This window comes from Balaenoptera physalus, assembly GCF_965194825.1.
Source record: "Balaenoptera physalus genome assembly, chromosome: 1".
Taxonomy (NCBI): Eukaryota; Metazoa; Chordata; class Mammalia; order Artiodactyla; family Balaenopteridae; genus Balaenoptera; species Balaenoptera physalus.
This window is the reverse complement of record NC_138882.1, coordinates 64,376,668-64,400,961: the sequence shown is the minus strand read 5'-3', so window position 1 is coordinate 64,400,961 and position 24,294 is coordinate 64,376,668. Positions and strand designations below refer to the sequence as shown.

Genomic DNA, 24,294 nt, shown 5'->3' with positions numbered 1-24,294 from the left:
CGAGAATTGGGAGGACATTGGAAAGGCTGATTAGAGGGCTGAAGGTGCTTAAAGCACTTAGTTTGTAACAATCTCTTTTCCAGTGTCAGGAGGCAACATTAGAGAGATGCAAGGTAGAATGGTAGTTGCCAGAGGTTGGGATAAGGGAGAATAGGAGAATTGTTGAATGGACACAGAGATCCAGTTTTGAACAAAAAATTACATTCCAATCACAGTGTATACGTATTCAGCAAAAAAACATCTTTGGCAAAAGGTTATACACTGTTAAAATGTCCTTATATAAGCTGCCTCTTTTGTTTGTACAATGTTTGGGATTCTAATTTAATTTTCTAAGAAATAAATTAACAGCATATCTGTTTTCATTAAACAGTAAATATTTGTTGAATGAGTGAGTAAATCAATTCTTTAAGCAGTGGGATGCTATAGAAATTATTCCACCTTGGGAGAAACATGACCAGATTTATGTCTTAGATCATTTTGGCAGCTTCATAGATGGCTGATTGGAGGGGAGTAAAATTGAAAACAGCAAGACGACGTAAGAGGCTATTGCAATAGGCCAGGTGAGAGATGATGAGGGGTCCAATCTAAGGTGATAGCAATGGGAAATGAGGAGTGGACAGATGGATGTATGTGTGTAATCATACATTTATTTAAGGGATGGTTTGTTTAATGACTGTCTTTCTCCATATTCTCTAAATGTTTTCATTCACTAGAATATATTCAATGCCTAATTGTCTCCAATTATAATAGTGGATTCATCTATTTCTCCTTACAGTTCTACCAGTTTTTGTCTCACGTATTTTGACCCTCTGTAGTTAGACATGCACATTAAGGATTGTTATGTCTTCATGAAGAGTTGATTCCTTTATCATTATGTAATGCTCTTTTTTACCCCTGATAATTTTGCTTACTTTGGAGTCTACTCCCTCTGAAAAAATTATAGTTAACCCCTGCTTTGTTTTGATTAATGTTAGAATGGTATATATATTTTTTCATTCATTTACTTTTACTCTATGGGAGTCTATATTTAAAGTGAGTTTTTTTGTAGACAACAGATAGTTGGGTCGTATTTTTTGATCCACTCTGACAATCTCTTTTGATTAGTATATTTAGAACATTGACATTCAGAGTGATTACTGATATAGTTGGATTAATGTCTACCATATTCATTGGTGTTTTCTATCTTGCCCTTGTTCTTTGTTCCTGTTTTGGTCTTCCACTCTTTTTTTGCCTTTTGTGTTTTTTTTTTTTCCAACATCTTTATTGGAGTATAATTGCTTTACAGTGGTGTGTTACTTTCTGCTTTATAACAAAGTGAATCAGCTATACATATGTCCCCATATCTCCTCCCTCTTGCATCTCCCTCCCACCCTCCCTATCCCACCCCTCTAGGTGGTCACAAAGCACCGAGCTGATCTCCCTGTGCTATGCGGCTGCTTCCCACTAGCTGTCTATTTTACATTTGGTAGTGTATATATGACAATACCACTCTCTCATTTTGTCCCAGCTTACCCTTTCCCCTCCCTGTGTCCTGAAGTCCATTCTCCACGTCTGCGTCTTTATTCCTGTCCTGCGCCTACGTTCTTCATAACGATTTTTTTTTTTTAAGCTACCATATATATGTGTTAGCATACGGTATTTGTTTTTCTCTTTCTGACTTACTTCACTCTGTGTGACAGACTCTAGGTCCACCCACCACACTACAAATAACTCAATTTCGTTTCTTTTTATGGCTGAGTAATATTCCATTGTATGTATGTGCCACACCTTACTTATCCATTCATCTGTCAATGGGCACTTAGGTTGCTTCCATGCCCTGGCTGTTGTAAATAGAGCTGCAATGAACACTGTGGTACATGAGTCTTTTTGAATAAGGCAAAAGGTTATACACTGTTAACCTTGGTTTTCTCAGGGTATACGCCCAGTAGTGGGATTGCTGGGTCGTATGGTAGTTCTATTTTTAGTTTTTTAAGGAACCTCCATACTGTTCTCCATAGTGACTGTATCGATTTACATTCCCACCAACAGTGCAAGAGGGTTCCCTTTTCTCCACACCCTCTCCAGCATTTATTGTTTCTAGATTTTTTGATGACGGCCATTCTGACTGGTGTGAGGTAATACCTCAATGTAGTTTTGATTTGCATTTCTCTAATGATTAGTGACGTTGAGCATTCTTTCATGTGTTTGTTGACAATCTGTATATCTTCTTTGGAGAAATGTCTGTTTAGGTCTTCTGCCCATTTTTGGATTGGGTTGTTTGTTTTTTTGATATTGAGCTGCATGAGCTGTTTATAAATTTTGGAGGTTAATCCTTTGTCAGTTGCTTCCTTTGCAAATATTTTCTCCCATTCTGAGGGTTGTCTTTTCATCTTGTTTATGGTTTCCTTTGCTGTGCAAAAGCTTTGACGTTTCATTAGGTCCCATTTGTTTATTTTTGTTTTTATTTCCATTTCTCTAGGAGGTGGATCAAAAGGGATCTTGCTGTGATTTGTGTCATAGAGTGTTCTGCCTATGTTTTCCTCTAAGAGTTTGATAGTGTCTGCCCTTACATTTAGGTCTTTAATCCATTTTGAGTTTATTTTTGTGTATGGTGTTAGGGCGTGTTCTAATTTCATTCTTTTACATGTAGCTGTCCAGTTTTCGCAGCACCACTTATTGAAGAGGCTGTCTTTTCTCCACTGTATAGTCTTAACTCCTTTATCAAAAATAAGGTGATCATATGTGTGTGGGTTTATCGCTGGGCTTTCTATCCTGTTCCATTGATCTATATTTCTGATCAGTATTTCTTTGCCAGTACCATACTGTCTTTGATTACTGTAGCTTTGTAGTATAGTCTGAAGTCAGGAAGCCTGATTCCTCCAGCTCCATTTTTCTTTCTCAAGATTGCTGTGGCTATTTGGGGTCTTTTGTGTTTCCATACAAATTGTGAAATTTTTTGTTCTAGTTCTGTGAAAAATGCCACTGGTAGTTTGATAGGGATTGTATTGAGTCTGTAGATTGCTTTGGGTAGTAGAGTCATTTTCACAATGTTGATTCTTCCAGTCCAAGAACATGGTATATCTCTCCATCTCGTTGTATCATCTTTAATTTCTTTCATCAGTGTCTTATAGTTTTCTGCATACACGTCTTTTGTCTCTTTAGGTAGGTTTACTCCAAGGTATTTTATTCTTTTTGTTGCAGTAGTAAATGGGAATGTTTCCTTAATTTCTCTTTCAGATTTTTCATCACTAGTGTCTAGGAATGCAAGAGATTTCTGTGCATTAACTTTGTATCCTGCTACTTTACCAAATTCATTGATTAGCTCTAGTTTTCTGGTAGCATCTTTAGGATTCTCTATGTATAATATCATGTCGTCTGCAAACAGTGACAGCTTAACTTCTTTTCTGATTTGGATTCCTTTTATTTCTTTTTCTTCTCTGATTGCTGTGGCTAAAACTTCCAAAACTATCTTGAATAATAGTGGTGAGAGTGGGCAACCTTGTCTTGTTCCTGATCTTAGTGGAAATGGTTTCAGTTTTTCACCATTGAGAACAATGTTGGCTGTGGGTTTGTCATATATGGCCTTTATTATGTTGAGATAAGTTCTCTCTGTGCCTACTTTCTGGAGAGTTTTTATCATAAATGGGTGTTGAATTTTGTCGAAAGCTTTGTCTGCATCGATTGAGATGATCATATGGGTTTTCTCCTTCAATTTGTTAATATGGTGTATCATATTGATTGATTTGCATATATTGAAGAATCCTTGCATTCCTGGGATAAACCCCACTTGATCATGGTGTATGATCCTTTTAATGTGCTGCTGGATTCTGTTTGCTAGTATTTTGTTGACGATTTTTGCATCTATGTTCATCAGTGATATTGGCCTGTAGTTTTCTTTCTTTGTGACATCATTGTCTTGTTTTGGTATCAGGGTGATGGTGGCCTTGTAGAATTGAGTTTGGGAGTGTTCCTCCCTCTGCTATATTTTGGAAGAGTTTGAGAAGGATAGGTGTTAGCTCTTCTCTAAATGTTTGATAGAATTCACCTGTGAAGCCATCTGGTCCTGGGCTTTTGTTTGTTGGAAGATTTTTAATCACAGTCTCAATTTCAGTGCTTGTGATTGGTCTGTTTATATTTTCTATTTCTTCCTGGTTCAGTCCCGGAAGGTTGTGCTTTTCTAAGAATTTGTCCATTTCTTCCAGGTTGTCCATTTATTGGCACATAGTTGCTTGTAGTAGGCTCTCGTGATCCTTTGTATGTCTGCAGTGTCAGTTGTTACTTCTCCTTTTTCATTTCTAATTCTATTGATTTGAGTCTTCTCCCTTTTTTTCTTGATGAGTTTGGCTAATGGTTTATCAATTTCGTTTATCTTCTTAAAGAACCAGCTTTTAGTTTTATTGATCTTTGCTGTTGTTTCCTTCATTTCTTTTTCATTTATTTCTGATCTGATCTTTATGATTTCTTTCCTTCTGCTAACTTTGGGGTTTTTTTGTTCTTCTTTCTCTAATTGCCTTAGGTGTAAGGTTAGGTTGTTTATTTGAGATGTTTCTTGTTTCTTAAAGTAAGATTATATTGCTATAAACTTCCCTGTTAGAACTGCTTTTGCTGCATCCCATAGGTTTTGGGTCGTCGTGTTTTCATTGTCATCTGTTTCTAGGTATTTTTTGGTTTCCTCTTTGATTTCTTCAGTGATCTGTTGGTTATTAAGTAGTGTATTGTTTAGCCTCCATCTGTTTGTATTTTTTACAGATTTTTTCCTGTAATTGATATCTAGTCTCATAGCGTTGTGGTCGGAAAAGATACTTCATACGATTGCAGTTTTCTTAAATTTATCAAGGCTTGATTTGTGACCCAAGATATGATCGATCCATCCTGAAGAATGTTCCATGGCTATCTGAGAAGAAAGTTTATTCTGTTGTTTTTGGATGGAATGTCCTATAAGTATCAATTAAGTCCATCTTGTTTAATGTATCATTTAAAGCTTGTGTTTCCTTGTTTATTTTCATTTTGGGTGATCTGTCCATTGGTGCAAGTGGGGTGTTAAAGTCCCCTACTATGATTTTGTTACTTTCGATTTCCCCTTCTATGGCTGTTAGCATTTGCCTTATATACTGAGGTGCTCCTATGTTGGGTGCATAAATATTTACAATTGTTATATCTTCTTCTTGGATCGATCCCTTGATCATTATGTAGTGTCCTTCTTTGTCTCTTGTACTAGTCTTTATTTTAAAGTCTATTTTGTCTGACATGAGAATTGCTACTCCAGCTTTCTTTTGATTTCCATTTGCGTGGAATATCTTTTTCCATCCCCTTACTTTCAGTCTGTATGTATCCCTAGGTCTGAAGTCTCTTGTAGACAACGTATATAATGGGTCTTGATTTTGTATTCATTCAGCCAGTTTGTGTCTTTTGGTTGGAGCATTTAGTCCATTTATATTTAAGGTAATTATCGATATGTATGTTCCTATTACCATTTTCTTAATTGTTTTGGGTTTGTTATTGTAGGTCTTTTCCTTCTCTTGTGTTTCCTGCCTAGAGGAGTTCCTTTAGCATTTGTTGTAAAGCTGGTTTGGTGGTGCTGAATTTTCTTAGCTTTTGCTTGTCTGTAAAGGTTTTAATTCCTCTATCGAATCTGAATGAGATCCTTGCTGGGTAGAGTAATCTTGGTTGTAGGTTTTTCCCTTTCATCACTTTAAATATGTCCTGCCACTCCCTTCTGGCTTGCAGAGTTTCTGCTGAAAGATCAGCTGTTAACCTTATGGGGATTCCCTTATATGTTATTTGTTGTTTTTCCCTTGCTGCTTTTAATATTTTTTCTTTGTATTTAATTTTTGATAGTTTGATTAACATGTGTGTTGTCATGTCTCTCCTTGGATTTATCCTGTATGGGACTCTCCGCACTTCCTGGACTTGATTAACTATTTCCTTTCCCATGTTAGGGAAGTTTTCAACTATAATCTCTTCATGTATTTTCTCAGTCCCTTTCTTTTTCTCTTCTTCTTCTGGGACCCCTGTAATTCGAATGTTGGTGCATTTAATGTTGTCCCATAGGTCTCTGAGACTGTCCTCAATTCTTTTCATTCTTTTTTTATTCTGCTCTGCAGTAGTTACTTCCACTATTTTAGCTTCCAGGTCACTTATCCGTTCTTCTGCTTCAGTTATTCTGTTATTGATTCCTTCTAGAGAATTTTTAATTTCATTTATTGTGTTGTTCATCATTGTTTGTTTGCCCTTTAGTTCATCTAGGTCCTTGTTAAATGTTTCTTGTATTTTCTCCATTTTGTTTCCAAGATTTTGGATCATCTTTACTGTCATTACTCTGAATTCTTTTTTAGGTAGACTGCCTATTTCCTCTTCATTTGTTTGGTCTGGTGGGTTTTTACCTTGCTCCTTCATCTGCTGTGTGTTTCTCTGTCTTCTCATTTTGCTTAACTTACTGTGTTTGGTGTCTCCTTTTCGCAGGCTACAGGTTCGTTGTTCCTGTTGTTTTTGGTGTCTGCCTCCAGTGGCTAAGGTTGCTTCAGTGGGTTGTGTAGGCTTCCTGGTGGAGGGGACTAGTGCCTGTGTTCTGGTGGATGAGGCTGGATCTTGTCTTTCTGGTGGGCAGGTCTGCGTCCAGTGGTGTGTTTTGTGGTGTCTGTGACCTTATGATTTTAGGCAGCCTCTCTGCTAATGTGTGGGTTTGTCTTCCTGTCTTGCTAGTTGTTTGGCATAGGGTGTCCAGCACTGTAGGTTGCTGGTCGTTGAGTGGAGCTGGGTCTTAGCATTGAGATGGGGATCTCTGGGAGAGCTTTCACCGTTTGATATTACATGGAGCTGGGAGGCCTCAGGTGGACCAATGTCCTGAACTCAGTTCTCCCACCTCAGAGGCACAGGCCTGACACCCAGCCGGAGCACCAAGACCCTGTCAGCCACATGGCTCAGAAGAAAAGGGAGAAAAAAAGAAAGAAATAAAGAAAAATAAAATAAAATAAAGTTATTAAAATAAAATATAATTATTACAAATAAAAACATTAAAAAGTAATAAAAAAAGAAAAAAAAGAAAGAAGAGAGCAACCAAACCAAAAAACAAATCCACCAATGATAAGAAGCTCTAAAAACTATGCTAAAAAAAAAAAACCCAAAACGGACAGAACCCCCCCTCCCAGGACAAATGGTAAAAGCAAAGCTACGCAGACAAAATCACACACAGAAGCATATACATACACACTCACAAAAAGAGACAAAGGAAAAAAATATATTTATCGTAGCTCCCAAAATCGACCGCTTCAATTTTGGGATGATTCGTTGCCTATTCAGGTATTCCAGAGATGCAGGGTACATCAAGTTGATTGTGGAGATTTAATCCGCTGCTCCTGAGGCTGCTGGGAGCGGTTTCCCTTTCTCTTCTTTGTTTGCACAGCTCCTGGAGTTCAGCTTTGGATTGGCCCCGCCTCTGTTTATAGGTTGCCTGAGGGTGTCTGTTCTTCCGCTCAGACAGGACAGAGTTAAAGTAGCAGCTGATTAGGGGGCTCGGGCTCACTCAGGCCGGGGTGAGGGAGGGGTACGGAATGCAGGGTGAGCCCAGGGCTGCAGAGGGTGGTGTGACGTTGCAACAGCCTGAGGTGTGCCGTGTGTTTTCCTGGGGAAGAAGTTGGCCCTGGATCACGGGACCATGGCACTGGGGGGCTGCACAGGCTCCCGGGAGTGGAGGTGTGGATAGTGACCTGTGCTTGCACACAGGCTTTAGCGTCTCATGCCCATCTCTAGTGTCCGCGCTGATAGCTGCGGCTCGCGCCCGTCTCTGGAGCTCGTTTAGGCGGTGCTCTGAATCCCCTCTCCTCACACATCCCGAAACAATGGTCTCTTGCCTCTTAGGCAGTTCCAGACTTTTTCCCGGCCTTCCTCCCAGCTAGCTGTGGCGCACTAGCCCCCTTCAGGCTGTGTTCACGCAGCCAACCCCAGTACTCTCCCTGGGATCTGCCCTCCGAAGCCGGAGCCTCAGCTCCCAGCCCCCGCCCGCCCTGGCGGGTGAGCAGACAAGCCTCTCAGGCTGATGAGTGCTGGTTGGCACCAGTCCTCTGTGCGGGAATCTCTCCACTTTGTCCTCTGCACCCCTGTTGCTGCGCTCTCCTCCATGGCTCCAAAGCTTCCCCCCGCCACCCCCAGTCTCCACCAGTGAAGGGGCTTCCTAGGGTGTGGAAACTTTTCCTCCTTCACAGCTCCCTCCCACTGGTGCAGGTCCCGTCCCTATTCTTTTGTCTCTTTTTTCTTTTTTCTTTTGCCCTACCCAGGTATGTGGGGAGTTTCTTGCCTTTTGGGAGGTCTGAGGTCTTCTGCCAGCATTCAGTGGGTGTTCTGTAGGGGTTGTTCCACATGTAGATGTATTTCTGATGTATTTGTGGGGAGGAAGGTGATCTCCATGTCTTAATCTTCCGCCATCTTGAAGGTCACCTTTTGTGGTTTTAATTCAGCATTTTATATGATTCTATTTTCTCTCCTTTCTTAGCATAGCATTTTTACTTCTTTTTTTACTTCTTTTAATGGTTGCCCTAGAGTTTGCAATATAAATTTACAGCTAATTCAAATAACGCTATACTGCTTCATAGGTAGTGTGAGTACCTTATAATAACAAAATCCTAATTCCTTCTTTCTGTGCCTTGTATCATTGCTGTAATTCATTTCACTTTAATGTAAGCATACATAAGCATATATATATATATGTGTGTGTGTGTGTGTGTGTGTGTGTGTGTGTGCATAGATAATGGAATGCTTGTTGCTGTTATTTTGAACAAAGTGTTATTTGTTAGAATAAGAAAAGTAAAAGTTTGTATTTTACCTTCACTCATTCCTTCTTTGATGCCCTTCTGTTGTTTATGTCAGTTCATGTTTCTGACCTTTATTATTTTATTATTTTCCTTCTCTCTAAAGAACTTCTCTTGCAAGGCAAGTCTACTGGCAAAAAAAATTTCTTCAGTTTTTGTTTGAGAAAGACTTTATTCTCATTCACTTTAGAAGGATAATTTTGCAGTGTACAGAATTCTAGGTTGGTGGTTTTGTTTTGTTTTTTTCTCTCAACACTTTAATTATTTCACTCTATTTTTGTTTCATGGTTTCTGAGGAGAAGTTGGATGTGATTCTTATCTTTATTCCTTTATAGGTATGATTTTTTTTTCCTCAGACTTCTTTCAGGATTTTTTCTTTGATTTTCATATTTTGAAAGTGATATGCCAAAGTATAGTTCTTTTTTGGCATTTATCCTGCAAGGTGTTCTCTGAGCTTCCTGGATCTGTGGTTCGGTGTCTCACATTAATTTGGGGAAATTCTCAGTCATTATTGTTTCAAATATTTCTTCTGTTCCTTTCTTCTCACTCTGATATTCCCATTATGCCTATGTTACACTTTTTGTATTGATAGTTATCCTACAGTCCTTGGATATTCTGTTTGTTTTTTTCAATCTTTGCTCTCTTTGCTTTTTGGTTTTAAAGGATTCTGTTGATATAGCCTTTAGCTCAAAGATTCTTTTCTCAGCCATGTCCAGTCTACTAATAAGCCTGTCAAAGGTAGTCTTTGTTTCTGTTCCAGTGTTTTTGATCTCTTGCATTTCTTTTTGTTTCTTTCTTAGGGTTTTCATCTCTCTGCTTACATTGCCCATCTATTCTTGCATGCTGTCTATTTTATCAGTTAGAGAGCCCTTAGCATATTAATCATAGTTGTTTTATATATTTTTTTATTCTTTTAAAGGGGAATGAGAGCCCTGAAGACAAATTCCCCAGGTGCTGGGGGAGGAGGCTTTATAGGTTGGCTGGCGTTGGGAGAGGTCAGGAAGCTTTCAGAGCTGTTGCAGTAGTCTGGGGGACAGGGGAGGTCTGAGGATGCTGATGGCAGGAAGGATCTTTTTTTTTTTGGCCATGTGGTGCAGCCTGTGGGATCTCAGTTCCCCGACCAGGGATCAAACCCATGCCCCCTGAATGGGAAGTGCAGAGTCTTAACCACTGGACCGCCAGGGAAGTCCGAATCATAGTTGTTTTAAATTCCTGGTCTGTCGCAAGAGGGAGGAAATACGGGGATATATGTATATGTATAGCTGATTCACTTTATTATAAAGCAGAAACTAACACACCATTGTAAAGCAATTATACTCCAATAAAGATGTTAAAAAAAAATAAAAATAAAAAAAATAAATTCCTGGTCTGAGAATTCCAACATCCCTGCCATATCTGGTTCTCATGCTGTCTCTTCAGATTGTGTTTTTTGCCTTTTGGTGTGCCTTGTAATTTTTTTTTCATAGCTGTATATGATGTACTAGGTAATAGGAACTGCGGTAAATAGGCCTTTAGTGATGTGATGTGTGGGGGGAGGGGACACATCCTAGAGTTCTGTGATGCCTGGTGTCCTCCCCTCTCTTAGGATCCAAGAAGAGTTGATTTTTCAGTCCATTCAGCTTTTACTTATTAGCTGCGAAGTGGGAACCTTCAAGCTCCTTGCATGTGGAAGCAGGTTAAACAATCTTTATAATCCTGAGATAAATCTAACTTGGTCATGATAGATTATCTTTTGGACATGTTGTTGGATTTGGTTTGCTAATATTTTGTGAGGACTTTTGCATCTATATTCTGACTGAATTTCCTTTCTTATAGTCTCATGACCCTTTTTTTGGTAAAAAGTTAGAGTAGCCTCAGAGAATGAGTAGAAGAATATTTCCTCTCTTTCTTTTCTCTGGCAGAGTTTGTATAAGATTGGAATGATCTTTTCTTTGAAAATTTAGTAGACCCTACTTATAAAACCGTCTGGAACTGGTATTTTCTTTGGAGTATGGTTTCTAAGTATTATTTCGATTCTTTAATAATTACGGGACTATTTCAACTCTCTCTTCTTTAGTCAGTTTTAGGTAATATTTTTCAATTTGTCGATTCATTTAACTTTTCAAATTTATTATAGTATTTTTATTGTCTTTTTAATTCCTGCTGTGTCTTTAGTTATAGCCACCTTTTTATTCATAACATTATTTCTTTGAACCCCCTTAATTTTTTCTCCATTATCCTGGTCAGGGAACTAAGATCCGGCAAGCCGTGTGGCACAACCAAAAAAAAAAAAAAAAAAGAAAGAAAAGGAAACAACTTTTGGCTTCGTTGATTTCTCTCATATTTGTTAACCCCTTTGTTTTATATTTCTACTTTTTTTTCTCTCTTTATTATTTCCTTCCTTGTATATTATTTGAGATTCCTTTGTGGTTCTTTTTCTAACTTCTTTAGTTGTATACATTCAGCTTTTTTTCATCAATATCTAATTTGTGGTCAGAGAACATGATTGGTTTAGACCCATACTTTGAAATTTGTAGAAAGTGGCTTTGTGGCCTTGTACATGATAAATTTGTAAATGTTCCATGTGTGCTTGAAAAGCATATGACTTTAATTTTTAATGTAGAATTTTATATGTGACCATTCGATTAAGACTGTTAATTGTGCTGTTCATATTATCTATATTTTTTGCTAGCTTGACTTATAGTGAGATGTATTGAAATCATTAAAATGTTGTATGTATCTAATTCTCCTTGTAGTTCTGTCATTTCCTTTTTTAATGCAGTTTGAGGCTTTTTATTGTGTGCATATATGTTAAATTGTTATATCTTCCTGGTAAACTGAACTTATTATATATGTAGTAATCCTCTCTATCTTTAATGCTACTTTTTATCTTAGTCTGTTTTGTCTGATATTACTGTAGCTATGCCACCTTTCATTTGATTAGTATTTGCACAATATCCTTTTCACTGAAATCTTTCCTTGTCCTAATACTTTAGGTGTGTCTGAGACAATCTCATTTTTCTCCATTGGTGAATTTAGTCTCTTTATTATTATCATGGCTACTTTTGGACTTGTTTCCAACTTTTTACTTCTAATTATCCTGTTTTACCTAATTTTTTTTAACTTTCTTGTCTGTTTTAGGATTAAGATTTTTATCTTTTTGCTGTTGTTGTTTTGCTTTTTTCATTTTTTTTCCTCCATTGGGTTGGAATGTATACTCTTTATTTATTGTTTACTTTTGAAATTTTCCATGCTTACTGAACTTTATAATGTCTTTTATGAATTTTAAATTGCGTGCCAAGTTAACATAAGCTATCATATGTATATAAAAGAATTAATAACTAATATTCTCAAAAACAACTTTGCAAATAGTAGGCTTTTAATAAATATTTGTTTGCTGATTGGTGTTCTTCATATGTATGTATCATTTTAATTTTAATTTGATTAAATTTGCAAAGTAATAAATTACAAATTTATTATTTTCAACATCTTATATTCTTTTGGTGTTTCTTATGAAATATCCTCTAGGAAAGTGGTTTCAGTGTGTTAATTTTTTTTTTTTTTTGGCCACACAGCCAGAGGGATATTAGTTCCCCGACCAGGGATTGAACCCAGGCCCTCGGCAGTGAAAGTGCGGAGTCCTAACCAGTGGACTGCCAGGGAATTCCCCTCAATGTATTCATTCTAAGTTTATTCATTTCTTTTAGAACTGTTTGCTGTGTTGGACATTACCTGACTATATATACAAGTATAGCATCTACTGTCACTTTTTATCTTCTAATTTGAAATTTGTGTACTTGAAGCTTTTTTTTCTGTTTTAGATCATTTTCCTACAGCGAGATAGTGGTAGGTGCCCTAATCTTTTATCTAAACTGTACAATACAAACTGCATAGCTTGAGATCTATTTTTCACAATTATTCTTTATCAGGATTGTTAAGCCAAACAAACACTGAGCAGTAAATTAGACCATATTCTAGAACAAACTTTTAAGTGAAATGAACACTTATGATTTGGTACCATCCTCACTAATTCTTAATTACTATCATCTCATTACTCATTCAACTTTAATTTTGCCCACACACCTTGTTTTAAATGATTTGAGCTTTTGTCTAATTCTTAATTTGTCATATAGTTTCTTTTTCCATTTATAGCTCCCAAGGCCTTCAGTTTATCAGCAGGATTATTTCTATTTCCTCTACTACCTGATACTCTATTTTTTTAAAATTTATTTTATAGAGGTATAGTTGATTTACAATGTTATGTTAGTTTCTAGATACTCTTTCTTAGCATGAGTTTTTTCTTTATTGGTTTCTTGTTAATCACATATTTTTAACTGATTGAGTGTCCTTTTCTCTTCCACTTTAGAAAAAAGAGAGTTTCAATCATATTAATTATGTTTCTTTTGAGAACATTTGAACTCTCAGCCCTTCCCATTTATCACTTCCCAATCAGAAAGAGATAATCAGAGTAAACTAAACATGTCAGCTTTCTGTGTGGTAGTTTCTAATGATATCTAACTTAAAATTTTAGACCCTTTTTTTTTTAACATATATATAACATAGGATAAAGTTTTTTAAACACTTTTTAAATAAGCCTATAGAATTTATACCATTTTATGAAAAAGAAAATACCTTTTTATTATAAGACTACATAATTGTTATGTAATTGTTTTAGAAAGTGTTGTTAACAATTTAGTGTCTGGTTTTCTAGACTCTTTCTGTGTATATATATATAAATTTTTCCCCTATGAATTGTTTTTTAACCTATGTTGTAGATTCAGTAGGATAATGCTGACATTTTTCATGTTCTTGTTTATGGATCTTTCTTATTGTTTTTAATGGTGGCATAAGTATTCCAATCTATGGATGTACTATAATTTATTTAACCTATCCTTTCTATGTATAAGACATTTAGATTATTTCCGGTGTTTCTCAAAGTACTGCAGTGAATATATGTGTGTGTGTGTCTGTCTGTATATATTGTGTGTATATATATATTTGCATATTCGTTTTTCTACAGCATACATTTTTAAAAGATGAAATTGCTACATCAAAGCAAATACATGTTTTAAATTTTAATGGATATTATTTAATTTCTCCTCAAAAATATGTTGTACTGGAACACTAATATATTGCCAGTGGAATTATAAATTGCTGTAACCACTTTGGAAAATTGTTTGGGAGTATCTGTTAAAACTGACCATATGCACATACTGTGGTCCAGCAATTCCACTCCTGGATATATACTCAACAGAAATATGGACGTATGTTCGCCAAAGCACTATTTCAGTAATCAAAACCTGTAAACAACCCAATGTTCACCAACAGTTGAATGGAAAAAGTAAATTATAATGTATTTATACAAAGTAGTACTCTACAGCAAAGAGGATGAATGAACTATAGCTAAATTCAACAACATGGATGAATCTTACAAATGTAATATTGAGGTAAAGAAGCTAGACACAAAATATATTTCGTATGATTCCATTTAGTTAATGTTCACAAACAGGCAAAATTAATCCATCATGTTAGAAGTCAGAATAGTGGTTTCCTATAAGGGGAGTGTAATAATGGGAATGGAGCATAGAGAGACTTCTGGAATTCTGTTTATTCTCTGTCTCTCATACTGGTGCTGGTTACACGGGGCTATTTTGCAAAAATGCATTGAGCTACACATTTATGATTTTATACCTTCCTGAATATGTGTTCTACTTCCGTCAAAAGTTTACAACAAAAGAGTGCACTTTTTTATATATAAAACTTTCAAACTCCTACCAGTAGTGCCTATTTTCCTGTATTCTTGCCACTCTGATAGATGTAAAAAATTTTTTAATCTGATAGACATACTAAAAGATCAATTTGTTTTTCTTTTTATCTTAATATTAGTTAGGCTGGGCATCCTTTTGTATATTTATTAAGTTTCTTTCTTCTATAATTTCCCTATTCATGTTCTTTACTTTTTTTCTATTATAGTGTTCATTTTTCATACTGATTTGTAGATAATTTATATATTTTGGATTTTTGGTCTGTTATATGGCAAAATATAATGTTTTAAATAAGAAGTTCAAACTAACAAAAGTTATTCAGTAACGTGTTAGGAAAAGTTTCTTCTAATAATTAAATCAGTCTTAAAAAGAGTCCATTGTTCTTTATTCTCTAGTTTTGTGACCAACTCAGTTCTTAGGAGAGTAAAATCAGCCTCATTAGCTCCAAATCTGTACTCTAATATGGAGTTCATATAGAATAGATTCTATTTGAAGATCCTTGTTTTATTCATGTATATTAATATTGTTTTTCTTGACTAGTCTGTTCTTTGCTGAGAACAAACATCTTTAAACAAAATCTCAAAACATAAGTTTATCCACTGAAATTATATGTTAACCTTAGTTTCTTTTTTTGGTTTCTCTTTATGCCTTTACATTTCCTAATATGGAGAGGACAAATAATATTGAATAGGTTTTGTTTTATTTGTAGTAAATTGCATATTAATTTTGTCTGTATTATGTTTTTATAAAACAGCCCTTTAAAAAGTGTGCTGCATGCTATTTCCTTTACTCTCTCAACCAGTACCAAATTTCTAAGTGATCTCTTAACTAAAACATTTTGTTTTAGTAACTCAACTAGTCTGATGTAGTCTCACTGTTGTGTCTGCCTCTTTATGCTTTTGGTTGGGGATGCCTTATTGACATAATGTTTAGTTTAAATGTTTTCTAGACCTTACCGTATTTTAATGTTGCTCATTTTCATTCTGTAGTGGCCTGTGAATGTTTTTTACTTATTTCTGTTTTTTCTTATAATATGTAATTCATAGACGCTCTGCTGTTGCCCGAATTCAGGAGTTCTTCAGGCGGAGAAAAGAAAGAAAAGAAATGGAGGAATTGGATACCTTGAACATTAGAAGGCCACTAGTAAAGATGGTTTATAAGGGCCATCGCAACTCCAGGACAATGGTACCATATACTCATGACATTCTTTGGAAGAACTGCAATTTCATAATATGAATTTTTTTCCATAATGATTATTTTCATATGTGCCAGTGTGATTCTAATATATTATTGCACCTTCACAGTTACCTCTTTACCCAAACATAGTTCTTTTCGTCCTATAATATATTGTGAAAGACCATCATTTTTTATAGGAAAACTCTACCCTACTGACGAACTATCGTAGAATTTTAGAAATTCTAGCTTGTACAAGTAACCATTGCTTCTTTTTTGCTCTCTCACACTTGTTGTCTACTTTCCTAGTAGATTTTTTTAGTTCATATTAGTGCCCTTTGTCGGTTTTGGAGAGAAAGATTTGGATACATGAAATCCAGGTTCATTGCAAAATATAGTCAGATTAATGATAACTCTTTTAAAGATTGACAAGTAAAGATTTGTTTTAGTCACCTTGTCTTTCTAGACTTTAATTTCCTCATCTATGAAATAAGAATAGACCAGATGATCTCTAAGATCTTTTCAAGTTTTTATAACCCAGAAGTCTGTATACCCAATGCAATATTAACTGTTTACTAAGAGAATCTTGAGATGATTAACATAACTGTTACTCCGAACCATTCATATCTAGAAAGTGTTCTCATATATTCATTGAGTTATCAAAAAGTATCTGCAGAATCGGTTTTAATCTGCTTTCTTTAGAGTCAAGGCAAAAAGTAACTTTGGGATGGGGAAATAATTAGCTGTCTCTATAGATATCATTGGTAGTAATAACTTAATCATTCTGGAAAGAATACTCTTTATTAATAGAAGTAACCAATTTATATTTCTTGCATTTTGCTGGTTAAAATTTTGGATGAAAATAATTAGGGATAGGAATGGAAAAAAAAAAAGAAGACAAGTAAATATAAAAGTATTGTAGTTCCAAGTAACAAAATTGGCTCCCCTCCTTTGCTTTGCCAAAAATAGCAAAGTAGCAGCTGCACATAAAATGATTTCAAAAATTCTGATATGAAGTACAAAGATTTTTGATGGTTCATTCATGTGCATCTGCTGAAAAATTCCATCATAACCATTCTAACATACCCTTTGTCTCATTGCTTCATAAAAGTAAAGATGTATTTATATCTTTCCTTCTTGATTGTGAGAGCTTCTAATAGCTAATAAAAAGGTTGGTACTTTTTGTTCTTTTGGCATAAAGCACGATACAGGAGGGAACAATTCATTTTTTTCTATGAATTGTTTTTATTATATTGTAAAAGCTAAAATGGAACCGTTTTTGGAAAGTTTAGTAACATATATATATGTTTCCATTATACTGTTCAAAACGCAGAAATCCCATTCATTCATTTAGCAGTTATTATTCTCAGCACCTACTGTGTGCCAAGTACTGTATCAGGCACTATAAATATAGCATTGAACAAAGCAAATCCCTGTCTTCATGGGGGACTTTTCATTGCTTACTGCCACTTTATCCCTGCTGATAAATCTCTATCATGATTTCAATATACTAGAAGACAAAGGCTCTCTTCAATTTTTTATTTTCTAAGCCAATTAATTGTTGTAACTTGAGAATAGAATAAATCTTTTTTAATAACTTTGATCTGAATTCTCTTATCATTTCCTTTTTTTTAACCTTTAGATAAAAGAAGCCAATTTCTGGGGTGCTAACTTTGTAATGAGTGGTTCTGACTGTGGCCATATCTTCATCTGGGATCGTCACACTGCTGAGCATTTAATGCTTCTGGAAGCTGATAATCACGTGGTAAACTGCCTGCAGCCACACCCGTTTGACCCAAGTAAGATGACCTTTTACAAGGCAAGGGCTAGAAGTCGTTAGTATGATTAATCAGCTTCAACTCTTTTCTAGTTGTTAATATAAAAATAATCCAAATTATCCTAGTAGGCAGCCACTAGGGTCAAGTATTGCTATTTGGGGTTTAAAACAAGAAACACTTATAACCTGCTTTTGGCAGAAAATATGGGGAAATAGGTTAAAGAGTTTCTACTCCTAAGAGTTCTAAGTTTTATCAGCTGTAAGAGGTTTGGCTGATAGAACTTTTCACTACTTAACCAAATTGAACCTCCAAGCCTTTTAGTCTTCACATGTCTGAATTAATTTACCAGAACAAAGGAGCATTGGCTTGTTCTTGCCTTCCATTTGAAATTGCCCGTGTTTCTCATAAAAGAGCAGTAAATAAGAAAAAAATTTGAGTGATTTCAAGATGGTCTTAAAATTGTGTTCTAGAGTAACTTTTAGGAAATCTTCAAAATAATATTCTCAGTTAACAATTAAATGTATCAGTACAATTTCCATTCTAACTCAATTTTGCTGAACATACACATACATGCATATATACATTATAAATTTACATGAATTAATGGCATATTTCTAAGCTTTATATTAATGTGAACATTTTATTTCTAGTTCTAGCCTCGTCTGGCATAGATTATGACATAAAGATCTGGTCACCACTAGAAGAGTCAAGGATTTTTAACCGAAAACTTGCTGATGAAGTAAGATTTTTATTATACTTATTATAGAACATATTTCACTTTGTTCCTGAACTGCTGTTTTAAGAAGAATCAAAGCAGCTCATTTTTTTATTAGTTGGTAACATAAAACAAGTTAATTCATTTAATGAGGTCAAATTTTAAGAAAAAGAAAAGTGAAAAATAAAACATGCCCACAATACTAGAGAGGTAAAAATTGGAATATTATTTGGATAAGTAGAATATTGATTATTGGTAGTAACAGATATAGTATATTGTAGTTTAAGAAAAATAGGTTGACTATTTGTGCTTATTGCAATGAAGAATCATTAAAAAAAACCCACTATGTCCTTTTAAGAAAATAGTTTTACTATAGCTGTTCTCCATAATCATAGCCAAATAGGTAGCAGAACAAACAGTTGGAGACTCTTTTCCTTTATGATTATATTTTAAGATTTCCTCAGCTTCTGAAGCTACTGTTACATCACTAGTTTTCAAACTGAGTTCTCTGAAGCTCTAGGTTTTTTACAGGATTGGAAGCAGGAAGATGGATGTTACGAAAGCTAAACTCTGGGCATTTCTTTCCCAACTGCAACCAGGGTTTTCATTTTTGGGTTTCCATATAAGATTTCTTATGAAAATAAGGATCCATTGCATTAATCAGCTACTAACTAATTGTTGAACTTCTGTGAGGAGGGGAGTGCAACTAAGGTTGATACTACCCCCTCTTAAAACAATAAAATAAGAGTTCATTGCTAAAAATATTAATGAGTTGGAAAACTAGTTCTCTAGACCAAGGCTGACAGTTCACAGTGAAATTCCCACGTATACTTTTACTCATTTAATAGACATATATAAAACACTTGGTGTATGTCAGGCACAGTGCTGAATTTAAAAAGATAAACCCTTCCTTCAGAACTTAAAGACTAGTGGAAAAAAGAGACATATCAACAGCTAGAATATAGTGTGCTCAGTGTCAGAGATGTACACATAGTGCTTTGGAAGCCCGTAGAAAGGAACAGCCGTGCTTGCAAATGGAATAGATGGGATGGGAAGGTCTTCACAGAGGAAATAAGAATTGGACTGAGTTTACTAGGCATACAAGGATCAAAGGAACATTTAAGACAGAAGGATCAGCGTGTTTCAAGTTACTGTAAGGTAAATGAACCACCATTGTGCTGAAACCTAGAGGACACATATGAAAGCAGCTCAGTTGGACTAAAAAGCTAGGTTGGGGCATGGTTGTAAAGGGCCCTGTCGGGCACCCTGATGAGTTGAAAAAATATTGTAATATCATTGGGGGACTGCTGATCAGGTTAGCATCTTTTCCTTCCTCTCATGCTTTCCTTTCTTTCTTCCTGTTTTTCCTTTGCCATGACCTTTGCTTTTCCTCTTTCTTTTTTCCTTTGCCTGTGATTATACATTAGCTCCCTAGGTGTTCATGGATGTTCATTTAGTCCAATTCTTGGTACTTAAGACACAATTCATTGGTAACTCTTATCCAAACATTTATTTTTCAAGATTACTTTGCTTCAGTCGAGGTAACATTTTTCTTGAGGGACCCAAGTGACCCAGGGATAATAATTTAACACTACTCTGTCACTAAAAGTATCAGTTCTACTAGATGGGAAAATAATAAGCAGATACAAAGTAGACTGCTCTGGAAAACAAATTATAAGTAAAAATAAATTGAATTCTTGAATGTTTTAAGTAGCCTCAAGGTTTGACCTTTGTCTTTCTGCCAGTTGAAAGAGTAGTGTTCTCTGATCTTACTCTGTCGAATGCAAGTTAAAGTAATTATTTGGCACTGAATAGCCTTAAGGTGGAAATATAGACATATATAGATATATATGAAGAATGAAATAATTCCTGCTAATTTTTTACTGTTCTCCTAATCTCTAAGGAAAAGGTACAGTTACCCTGTGATCTTTGACATGGTTATTGAACTTGCCTCATAGGTTATAACTCGAAATGAACTCATGCTGGAAGAGACTAGAAATACCATTACAGTTCCAGCCTCTTTCATGTTGAGGATGTTGGCTTCACTGAATCATATTCGAGCTGGTAAGAACTGTCAGTGTACTATTAAAATCCTTATTATATTTGAAAAACATTATTATTTAAGATCTACTTTAAAGGGATTTATTTTTTAAAAAAAGGGACTTCCCTAGTGGTCCATTGGTTAGGACTCCGAGCTTCCACTGCAGGGGGCATGGGTTCGATTGGTTGGGGAACTAAGATCCCGCGTGCCATGCGGCACAGCCAATAAAGTGAAGTGAAGTGAAGTAAAAAGTAAAGTAAAATGTAAAGTAAAAATTTCCTTAAATTACAAAATCAAGGCAGCTTAACTTTTTTTTTTTTAACACAAGAGAAGTTTATTTCTTGCTGACATTAAGTCCTCTCAGAGGGAACAGGTGCATGGAAGGCAGCTTAACTTTTGAACGAGGAGTTCTATGAATTCTTGATCTTAGTACAGTAATTTATATCCCCATGAGCCAACTTTATTGAAAAGTGTCAAAGTGAAAAGATGAAGTCACTTGAAAACTTTTATCAGCTGTGCTTTTCTTCTCAGAGTGGAAGATCATACCATAAACCTTAAGATACGGTATAGTAAGTACCCTTTAATGGTAGGTTTGGTCAAAATCAGTCACAGCCCAGACAAAAATAAATGTAACGTGTCACTACAGAGGTTGAAACAGATAGCTCAGTATGTTTTTTTCAGTATTTTTTTGTTTTAGATGATAAACTGTGAGGTTCAGTGCCACAGATACAAAATTGTGTATATTACAACTAATATTCAAGAAGGAATGGAATAACCTGTGTTCATAACAGTAGAAAATATCCAGTATCCATTATAAACAAAGTGTTTTATCACTCACTCTTCACTGATATCACAAATTTCTTCATATGTTGGGTATTATTTAATAATAACAACCACCACCATTTATGGAATACCTGTAATGTATCAGGCAATATACCGGTCATTTCACAAATTTATCCTCAGTTAGCTCCAACCCTTTACAAAGTAGATTATTTGTAATAACTCACCCCAGGTCACATAACTGATAAATGGTAAAGCCTGAATTTGAAACTAGCTTCCAAGCACTTACTCCCCTTTTACCTACAAATTTCACTTTCGGGAACACATTCAAGTCATGAATAAGACATGCAGTCCTCTGGATGACCTGATCTCAAACTGCTTTTCTAGTGCATTCTTTCCTTCTCTATCCACTCTATCCACTCTGGCCCTCTCTGAATTTTGGGGTACATCAAACTCTTTCCCACCTCAGAGATCTTTATAATCATGATGTCCCCTCCCATCCTCACTCTTTATTAGGATAACTTCCGTTTCAGACCTTCAGGTCTATATAAGCAGTAGATTATATATCACTTTCTCAGAGAGTGGGGAAGGGAGAGCTAAGTATTCCAGGCAAAATAAACAGTATGTAGCATTTGTCTAAGTCCTGGAGGAGAGAGACTGTAGTACATCTGAAGAATTGAAAGAAGCCCCTTATGTCTGTAATTAAAAGAGCTGGAGAGAAAATAACCCTCAAATTGTAAATATTAACTATTACAAGGAAAGAGTGAAAATTTCAAATAGTCAAAACAAAAAATAAACCTAAAATGTAAACAGAAAATGTTTGTAGTCCAATAAAATATTATTTTAGTACTTCTAATCACTGTAACATCTTTTGATCTGTTTTCTTCAATAACAGTCAGTAACCTTTAAAATTCACTTGGATTTCAGATTTGAGGAGGCAGCATTTTATAGAACAAGAAAAACATTTGCTGATTATGACAACTAAAATTTGCTTGTTCTTATGAAGAGTTCATCTGGTGAATGGTTCTTCCTGAGTTTTCCTATAGGAAACTAATTCTCCTTTCATTTGTGCAAGAATCTATTTTATTTTTTCTAATAAATCTATTTATTTATTTTGGGCTGCATTGGGTCTTCATTGCAGTGCGCGGGCTTCTCATTGTGGTGGCTTCTCTTTGTTGCAGAGCATGAGCTCTAGGCGTGTGGGCTTCAGTAGTTGCGGCACACAGGCTCAGTAGTTGTGGCTTGCAGACTCTATAGAGTGCAGGCTCAGTAGTTGTGGCGCACAGGCTTAGTTGCTCCTCGGCATGTGGGATCTTCCCGGACCAGGGCTCGAACCCGTGTCCCCTGCATTGGCAGGCGGATTCGTAATCACTGCACCACCAGGGAAGTCCAAGAATCTATTTTAAATAGGTGCTAATGTGTCAATGGTTTGTTAACTAATAGTTATTACCATCCTTCTTTGATTTTAGAATTAGATGTTTTATAATATAAAGGTTCCCTTTCTTTTACTTCTTTTTGTCAGCAATCAAGGTTTAGTCAACTTAACTCACCCTCTTGTTTCTCTTAGGTAAAAGACTAGATAGAAAAAGGTACCCAAGAGTTTGTATTTCTGCTGCTTTTATCCTTAAGATGTCTAGTTATTTGATGAGTCAACTACTCCTTTCCTCTCCTTCTCTTCATTGTCCTGTATTCCAAGTACAATAATGTCTGTGTATTCAAGGAGAGTTAGTAATAGACTTTGATCATGGAAGCACCATCTAGCCACAGAATACTTCAGCCTTTCCATTACTCCACAAGGCTTCCTGGGAAATCAGCTCCTTCCTGCTTAAGCTGTGATTTTTAATGAAGAGTGCACTTTAAATCCCCTTTTAAAAACTACAAATACCTGGTTCCTATCCATTAAAGATTCTCATTCATTTCATCTGAATAGGGTTTGAGCTTCTGCATTTTAAAAAAGCAACCAAAATTATTCTCATGAATGCTGTACTAAAAACTTTTAGTCTAGGCAACTTCTTGAGAGATGAAGGCGGTTCTGAGATTCCTAGAAGTTTTGACAGGCTTTGGAGAGATGGTGTGTGAACCATTCTAATCTTTTCTAAAATATGTTAGAATCTGATCAATTTACTCCCCTCCTTAAAATTCTCCTGTGCCTCCTCATGCTCTTAGGATAGAGTCCAAATATGTTAACATGATTTATAAAACCCTGAAGCATCCCTTCATACCTCTGGACCTTGGCACGTGTACATCTAGATAGCCATAGTGTTCTCCATGATGGATCTGTAGAGCGTAACATCATATTGAGCTCACAGGCACTCACCCAGTCACACACAGATTCACTCCATCAATTATGGTAGCTTTACTCCAGAATATAATCCATATTCATCTACCTTGGTCTCCCTGCTTCTGCTCTCGCCTTCATACAATCTGATTTCCACAGCACAGAAGGAGCTTTTTAAAACATGGGTCAGGGACTTCCCTGGTGGCGCAGTGGTTAAGAATCTGCCTGCCAGTGCAGGGGACATGAGTTCGATCCCTGGTCCGGGAAGATCCCACATGCCGCGGAGCAACTAAGCCCGTGCGCCACAACTACTGAGCCTGCGCTCTAGAGCCTGCAAGCCACAACTACTGAAGCCCACACGCCCTAGAGCCCACACGCTGCAACTGCTGAGCCCACGTGCTGCAGCTACCGAAGCCCGCAAGCCTAGAGCCCGTGCTCCGCAACAAGAAGCCACTGCAATGAGAAACCCTCTCACCGCAACTACAGAAAGCCCGCACACAGCAACGAAGACCCAACACAGCCAAAAATAAAAATAAAACGTGGGTCAGTAAACTTTTTCTTTAAACGGCCAGATAGTAAATAGGCTTTGTGGGCCATGTGGTTTCTGTTGCAGCTACTCATTTCTGACATTGTGGTGCAAAAGCAGCCATAGATAATATGTAGATCAAGGGCACGGCTCTGCTTTAATAAAACTTTATTTACAGAAATAGGCTGTGGGAGGATCTGCCCAGGGGCGATAGTTTGCTGACCCACTTTTTTAAAATATACATTAGGTTATGTCACCCTTGCTTAAAATTCTCAGGGACTCCCCAGCTGCTCTTAAAATAAAACCCAGACTTCATACGCTGATCTACATGACCTAGACCTGCCAGCCACTGAGTCGATACATTCCAGTTTTCTCCTCGCCCACTACATTTCAGCCATAAATGGCTACTTTCCTCCTCCTCAGATTCATCAAGCTTGTTAGCATATTTAGGACCTTTTCACTGGCTGTTTCCTCTG

At 36.2% G+C, this 24,294-nt stretch overlaps 1 protein-coding gene across 10 annotated transcripts in view; it reads left to right on the top strand.

Annotated features, from left to right (window-relative positions):
• DCAF6 (DDB1 and CUL4 associated factor 6) overlaps positions 1–24,294 on the top strand; it is a 166,614-nt gene that overhangs the window by 139,094 nt on the left and 3,226 nt on the right. For all 10 annotated transcript variants that reach the window (XM_082437419.1, XM_082437413.1, XM_082437410.1 and 7 more), the window contains 4 exons: positions 15,574–15,712; positions 17,343–17,499; positions 18,129–18,217; positions 20,152–20,257. In XM_082437419.1, the coding sequence (XP_082293545.1) occupies positions 15,574–15,712; positions 17,343–17,499; positions 18,129–18,217; positions 20,152–20,257 (491 nt within the window). The remainder of the gene's footprint in view (positions 1–15,573; positions 15,713–17,342; positions 17,500–18,128; positions 18,218–20,151; positions 20,258–24,294) is intronic.